This window comes from Lepisma saccharinum, chromosome 7, assembly GCF_977018435.1.
Source record: "Lepisma saccharinum chromosome 7, izLepSacc3.1, whole genome shotgun sequence".
Taxonomy (NCBI): Eukaryota; Metazoa; Arthropoda; class Insecta; order Zygentoma; family Lepismatidae; genus Lepisma; species Lepisma saccharinum.
In genome coordinates, this window is record NC_139235.1 from 7,734,604 (window position 1) to 7,742,904 (window position 8,301).

The 8,301-nt window shown below is 37.6% G+C and overlaps 1 protein-coding gene across 1 annotated transcript in view; it reads left to right on the forward strand.

Annotated features, from left to right (window-relative positions):
- LOC145989702 (iris-like) overlaps nt 1–8,024 on the forward strand; it is a 60,459-nt gene extending 52,435 nt beyond the window's left edge. The window contains exons 5-8 of the mRNA XM_083124939.1: nt 2,404–2,618; nt 4,436–4,624; nt 5,661–5,808; nt 7,832–8,024. Of these exons, the coding sequence (XP_082981065.1) occupies nt 2,404–2,618; nt 4,436–4,624; nt 5,661–5,808; nt 7,832–7,983 (704 nt within the window). The 3' untranslated portion in view covers nt 7,984–8,024. The remainder of the gene's footprint in view (nt 1–2,403; nt 2,619–4,435; nt 4,625–5,660; nt 5,809–7,831) is intronic.
- The last annotated feature ends 277 nt before the right edge of the window (nt 8,025–8,301 follow it).

The following is an 8,301-nucleotide window of genomic DNA, read 5'->3' on the forward strand; positions in this document are numbered from 1 at the left end:
TGGCTTTTGTAGAGAGTTTTACCTCTCATCTACAATTCCTTTACATCTGTGTGGCTATTACAGAATCAACTCACAGAAGCAACACTACCTATTTATATAACACAAAGCCAACTCATGCAAGCTAACAAACAAATTTACTCACGCTAGTTAATTTCAATCACAATCACAATGTTCTCCTTGCAGCTCACAATAAAAATAGGACCTGATGCCCTCGAGCTTCTAGTTTTATTAGTCGAGGAGTAATATGTAGGTTAACAACGTGGACTAGTAGAAATCCGCTCTAGAAAATAGTTCCATACTTCAATTTTTAGCAATGTCATCTTCCTACTTTCGTAAATTCATCACGTTACCCCCACCAATGCTGTTACCTGACGTCATTATTTCTCAACAGTTGGCTGAGCTGATGTGAAAATTACATAGCATCATCTGTGCTGAACACGAATTTTTGAACGAAATAATGACGTCAGCATGAAATTCCATCATTATTGTTAGCTTTTGAAAAAACAGGAAGTACATCCGCCACTGTGAATAGCCGGAAATGCTGCCCCCAGTCATCCATCTCTCTTACAACAGTATGTGTGTGCTGGCAACTCTCTCTAGTTGCAGATTTTTTAGTTAACTCGTAATCCTCGTCAAAAACTACAGTAACATCATAATGTCATATTGCACAGAAGAGGGAGGACATCGTACACCACTGTTGCCAGCTATAGGTCTCTCTCTCTCTTCATCTTACAGCAACGTTGGCATCTCTATTTTTTTTTAGTTGCAGGTGGTTTGCCAACACTCTCTAGTTAATAATGCTACATATTATACACACACACGCACACACATACTGTGTTGCCATCCATCCATCTCTCCCTCTTTTACGGCAGTGTGTGTTTGTTGCCGGCTCTCCTTGCCCAGTGTATGTTACGCCAGTATATAAATTGGCTAAGCCTCAAAAAAGGTAGTAGCTTTTGCTAAGTAGGAAGAAGGGCTGTAGGTAGGTGTTGGCAACACTGTCGGTTGTTTAACTCTTCCCCCTCTCTCTCTCCTCTCTCTTTTTTGTAAAAGGCTATGGCAAAAGTACCAGTAGGTTGGCAAAAATTGCTTTATGCACTGTAAGGCAAGCCTCAAGCAAGGTTGCCAGCTCCTTGCTTTAGGTTAGGTTAGACCAAGATAAAAACCTTGGTGACTTTTTCGAGTAAGGTGTTGGCAACACTGCGAGAAAATGGGGCTTGTGCCTTACAAGAGCAAACCATTAAGGCGAGCCCCACCGAGCCCCACTTTCGGTTGCAGAACTGTCCATTTGGGTCTACTACAAGGAACGAAAACACTGCCGGTGCACACAGCCAATAAGAGAGCGTTATATACCTCTGGTTCTGCAGAGAGGCGTCTTGTGAACGCATGCGGTGCTTGCTGCGCATGCGTCAATTGTGGGAAAATGGACAGCTTGCTCTGCGACGACATTAATGAGCATTTCTACATTCTAATTTCTTCATATAGGAGAAGTATTTATTTTGGTAGTGTCTGCTGCCACGTCCTTTTTCTGCTGGAACCTCAAAAAAGATGCGCGTGGCAGTAGACTCGGTCTTTGTTTTATCGTGATTTCATCATGCTAGGTATGCAATTACGTCTGTAACACATACTGTGAAGTTGTAGCGATTACTTTCACAAAAATGTTTTAAGATTAGGTCCCTCAGCATTCTTCTAATAATAAACCTAAATGCTCTCGTTGTTAGGTTAAGTTCTGTTAGCATTAGAATATTATCGCTTAATGCTTTCTAAAGAAAAAGGTTCTAAATTACCTGTACATTCATTCCCACTAATCATAAACTTGCATTTCTCTCGTCTTAATCTGTTCTTAAGATTTGTAACATCCTCTTAGCAGACGAATTACGTGGCAGGAGCAAATTTGACGCTTATTCTTACTGCTGACACGTGCGTGGCAGCAGATTCGGCCATTTATTTTACACGAGAGCGCTCAACTAAGCTTATATTACATTTCTTTGATCTGAAGTGAAAGAAAGTAATAATTATTTTCCCACAATTCACGCATGCGTCACTTCAGCTCCAAGAAATGTAATACAATCTTAGTTCAGCGCTCTCGTGTAAAATAAATACTTCTCCTAAATGAAGAAATTAGAATGTATAGATGCTCATTAATGTCGACGCAGAGCAAGCTGCCCTTTTTTCCACAATTGACGCATGCGTTCAGGAGACACCTCTGAGGGTTTGTAAATACGCAACCCAAGACCCCTGGTGCCCGTATTGGAACCCGGGAGGTTCATCTTTCATCTATGAGATACAGGAGAAAGTAACCGAAGTAACGGTAACCCTTACTGAGTTAATGTGTGAGCAAAGTAAATGGAACTCTTACTTAAAAAGGTAACTTTCAAAACACATACTTTACACGCTTTGTAGGGGCCGTGGACAGTGAAACAATGTTGTTTCTTGTGAACGCCGTCTACTTCAAAGGCTACTGGGCGAGGAAATTCAACCCGAGCAACACAAAGAAGAGGCCATTTTTCTTAGATGCTGGCCAAACGGTTGAGGTCGACACAATGAAACAGGAAAACGACTTTCTCTTCTACGACGCCAAAGAATTGCAGGCGCAAGTATTGGAACTGCCGTACAAGGTACTTCCATTTTTTACTTTTATTTTTCTTCTTAATAATACACAAATAAATGATAATTTATAGAAGCTATGTGTATTCCAGAGCCGTTGTCATTTCCTGCTAGGCTGCTTACGTCACTGGGGGAAGTAGTCGACGTGATTGGTCACTTGCGAGATTACCTTTCCCACGCGTCACAACAGACGCTCGAAACAGCCAACCAGACGAGCATGTTCTTGAAATCTTCCGGCGCTCTTCTGCTATTGGAGAGCAGGAATAACGCCAGCTGTATTTTTTATTATAAGAACATTATATACGCACATATAATAAAAATCAACAAATTCTGTTATTTCAACACATACGAGGGGCGTTCCACAGTTGAAGAAAAGTATTTGAAGCTTGTAATCAATACTTAGGCAACTAACGGATTGGGAACGAAGTATTCATGATATTCGTTAAATGTAGCATCCCAGCATTCAATGAAATGACAGAAAACCAGCTAGAACAACTTCACATGGTCCAAGTTCCACACAGAAGTTGCAAGTTCAAATACGCACGCTAGTTACTTTTCAGATTTTTGTATCTCCTCCCCATCAAAAACCGTCCCAGCTAGAAAAAAATATTTGCAACCAGAATTGGGTGGGGAGGGGAATGTTCCAATTAGCCACAAGATGAAATTCTTCCTCATCCCCACACGAATACTATCCCGTGTAAATGTAAATTAACTTGTACAATGTTATTTAGCTTCCTTTGTTGCTTTTTAAATAGCTTATTGTGTGTGAAGTTAATGTACCATAATTGATGAATGACAATTTCTGTAGTATCTAGTGTGTGTATGTGTGTGTGTGTGTGTGTGTGTGTGTGTGTGTGTGTGTGTGTGTGTGTGTGTGTGTTTGTTTGTGTGTGTAAGTGTGTGTGTGTGTGTGTGTGTGTGTGTGTGTGTGTGTGTGTGTGTGTGTGTTCGTAATATAATAATAATAATAATAATAATATTAGTTTATTTTAAAGTACTGAGAACAGTTGAAAAAATAAACCTTGTACAGCACTATGTCACAAAGAATAATATCAAAGGATTAACTCATAATGATTTTTACAGTAAACCTCATGTTATATCTAAAGATAATATTTTAAGGGAAGTTACAGTAAAAATCGTCGATTAATATTTTTATAAATTCATTACCATTCTTCAAATTTACTGATAATAATGATTTTGTCTTGTCTTGTATTTTGGAACGTTATATACTATTGTATTTATAAAGTATTCACTATCAATGCTATTTAACAAAATGTTTGTATCAATAAATTAATTTTATATTTTCTTCTTGAGCTCAAGGTTGTTAAATTAAGTATCTCCAACCACTCCATCCATATAATTTAGTGATATGTGACTTTTCTTCATTTTCATACAAATCAACTCCATAAAAAATTTCTGATTTGATTCAATTTTCTCGGTGTGACTATTTGCTGCTACGTGCCATAATTCACTTCCATATTCCACTAATGGGCGGACCAAAACTATAAATAGAAATCTAAAAGTTTCTATTCTATTAAGGGAAGTCCAATTAAAAAAATATGAAACCTAAAACCTTTTTAGCTTTTTTACAAGCGTCAATTATATGTTCATCAAATAGCAATTTAGAATCAATAATTATGCCCAAATCCTTATGGCTAGAACAAATAGAAACCTTACTATAAGATTTAAGAACATATTGAGAAACAATATGATTTGTTTTTCTCGAACATCTCAATAATAATAATTATAATAATAACAATAATAATAATAATAATAATACACATACATTTACACATTCGAAGTTTTCAAAAATTATTTTCTCCTTCAGGGAAAGAAGCTAAGCCTCTATGTATTCCTCCCATATGAGAAGAATGGATTAAACCAGCTGGAAGAGAAACTGGTGGATGAAAACGTCCTTCCTGGAATTATGGAGAAGTTGAGATCGCAAGCAGTGAATGTTGTATTGCCCAAATTTCAATTTGACCAAACAGTAGACATGAAGGGCGTGTTGAAAAAGGTATGCTTATTGATCCATTTATGCCTTCATATATATTATCTAAAAATGTTGGAACTTGTGTACGTTTTCACGAACATTTAGCTACTCAATACATTTACGTCTACGGCGGTGGCAGAAGTTGATATTGAAAATTTGCTATTAAAATCCACTTATCGCCGTAGACTTATGCAACACACATAACACCCTGCAGGGATTTCAGGATTTTGGTGCCCTATTTTTATTGGCGGTAACTGTACATTGTGGCGTTTCGAAATTGTTTTTGTTGATTTTTTAAGTTTAACTTGGATTTTTAAAAATTTAAATCGTTTTTTTTATTTTTTGAGAAACATGCTTAAAATTGCTTGCATGGTTTTTAGCACCATGCACAAAGATATATGTTTCTTACAGAAATACTTTTTTCTAGTAAATGACCCTGTAAAATAATTGAACAGTTTGATTAAAGCAAATAAAAAGTATATGTACACATACATTTTTTTCTGTTTCTGATACTGTAACTAATATGGAAATGTTTGTTGAGTTTGTTAATAAAACTAATAATAATTTCAATAACTTTTCTTCCAGTGAAACTAAAATATTCTGGATGTACTCTATAATTGTAACTTAAAATTATTAATTTAAATTTTTTATAGTCTTTGTACCTGAATTTTGGAGATTTTTTTAATGATAGGTCGAAAAATATCAACTGCCATATTTATTTACAGTTTAATGATATTGACACTGTTTATGGTTTAACATGATTAGTATTTTGTATATTTTTCTACACAAAATGTTTGCTATTCTTGCCCATAAAAATATTGAATTTTAAATCAAGAGAAATCCTGTGTTTACATTTCCTTGCGTATGAGCTTCACACCATCAGTACATACATTTAATTTCCTTTATTTTCCTATCTTAGAACTTAATAAACAACATTAAATGATTACGAGAGAAATCACCAAAAGTGTTTCTGATATCTTCAAAATCCCTATGTACATTATTATATAAATTATTTAAATCGTGATTTAAATCAATCCTATTCAATATGTTATTATTTCAGATGGGAATGACAGATATGTTTACAACAGAAGCTGATTTCAGCGGCATCTCTCAGGCGGCAAGAAACAGCAGTCTGCATGTTTCGAACGTCATTCAGAAAGCATTCATTGAAGTTGACGAGGAAGGTAGCCAGGCTACGGGAGCCTCAGGTAAACACAAGGCCTGAATGAACTACAGGGTGCTAATTATCTGCGCTTTCTAGATTTGACCAGCGTACATCAGACTGGTGCACCAAAAATGACGTCAAATTCGGTGAAATACGGAATGCGCGCGCATATTCATATTTATTAGGAAAAAATCACTGATGGTGACTAAATAACAGAAGATATTTTATAAATATTATATATTTTCACTTAACGACATCATATTTTGCATGTGCACTACGAATTTCAGTGGTATATTTTTTTGTAAAAATGTTGAATATTGCCAATAGATGCTTTCCTGCATGTTGCAGCAGAAGACGGACGCATGTTTTGATGCATCGGCATACTTTATTTCACTTTGCGTGCAAGTGAAGGAGCAGTAGTATTTAAAATGTCGACAGTTTATGTCTGCATCCAGTTTATTCGCCCTCCGTGCAACAAAATCGGCGTTACATTCCGTACTACTTGCCTACAGAAAGCATATCATGAAACAGAATACGTTTCAGTGCAGACGACGCCATTTTGATTCACCAGCCGAACCAGGCTGGTGTAAATTGATGACGTCATGGTTTAACCTGGTGAAAGTTCTGGTGCGCACCGGTGAAATACGGAAAGCCGAAGCGTGCATCAGGGGTGCACCAGCGCGTCCACCGGTGGGTTCTGGAAAGCGCGGAAAATCTCAGAAGTATTATCCTGGAACCGCTCCCGCCACTCGGTGCTGTGTCGTCTGCTGGAAGACCTTTGCAGACATCACGTGAGTGCTTCCACCAACCAGGGGTGCGCTGGCGACAGTACGTTCTCTGCTCTCTGCCAACCAGACCTCGCCGTTTCCTTTGAGAGGGGAATTTGAAGCCCTGGTTGCCATATCACAAAGGAGGGGAGGGGAGAGCAACCGACTCACACTGAGCAGGTATTACAGATGGCGAGAAGGAGAGAGTTTGGCCTCTAAGGGTTTGTATAGCTCATTGATATTGTTTGCTTGCGCTTCGAAGGACTCGCGCTACAGCACGGTCAGTTGCCTTGTTAACACGGAACATACATTTGGCAACAATGTTTTGCAGAGCACAGACCATTTATTGGCGGGAGGTGTACAGGATAGAACTTCTGGTGTATAATTGAGGTGATACCGGGGTGGCGGCGTCAAACTTTGTGATGTGGGTATCCACTGGATGGCTGTCAAAATGTGGTTGTCTTTTAAAAAAAATGTATTTCGATATTTACGTTGACATTTCCTAATTGAAACAGGTATTTAAGTAGTTTAAATATTGGAGTAAAATCAAATTATACAAATTGAAATGTTGCATTGAAATTTAAATTAAATTTTAGGTTCGGTTACATTTCACAACATAATATACAACATCTAAAAATCATAAACTAATTAACAGTGTGATGTGTAAAGGAGAAATATGGACAAATACTATTATACTGCAGCTCTTCATAATCCAGGGGTATCCAGCGTATAGCTATTATCGCGTTTAGCATGTTGTCAGGCAGACAACTAAATGACACTGACATGGCTGCATACATACAGTATAGAGAATGTCAAAATGCCGTTTCTCAAATTCTTGCAGCTTCGAAGCAAGGATTTAACGAGATAAACTTTTCTACTGTATGTAAGAAGAGTGGTTTGTCTTGACGCACTCCACATATTGTGTCGATATTTTACGGCGACACACTTTGTGTGTCTATGTGTTTAAAAATACTTTTAAAAAAATTAAGTACAAATGATTGGACAGGAGAGTTTACAGGATTCTTGTTGGAAAACCTGATGGTATGCGACCTGTAGGAAGGCCAAGACGAAGATGGAGGGATAACGTTGAGATGGACCTAAAGGAACTCTGTAAGGATGGGAAAGATTGAATAGAACTTGTCCAGGATAGGGACAGATGGAAGGCTTGTGTTGTTGAAGCCATAAACCTTCGGGTTTAAGAAGGCTAGAGAGTTAGTTAGTTAAATGAGTAAACAGAAGCAAATTTCTTCTTTGATGTTATGAACTACCAATGCAGTTGGTGTTTTCTCCTTATTTCAGGAATGCTGGTAGTGGTTCCACTCTCCCTGCCTCTTCCGCCAGTAGAGTTCATTGCTGATCACCCATTCCTCTTCATGATCCAGGAGAAGACGTCGGGAGTCCTCTTGTTCCTAGGATCTGTGAGAAACCCAGCGGCACAACCCTCACTGTAAAGAAAGAAATTGAATAAATATTTATTGAAGGTTTCCACGAATTATGTAGAGATTGTATTGCTATATTAGCCATGCTTCTGGGTTTTCGAGAACTAATGACACCCTCGTCTACAAGGGTGAAGTGCAAACGTGGCCTTCTGTAAAAGAAGAGACGGTTAGCAAGAGCTTAAACTCCCTCCTATTGGTTCAATAAACCCATTCCCTTAATTTTATAATAGAATAATAAACACAACAACTGGACAAAACAAAAAAAATATATATATTAATCCAAATAATACCAAAAAAAGGCCACTACTGTAAGTATTTGGCAAATTGTGG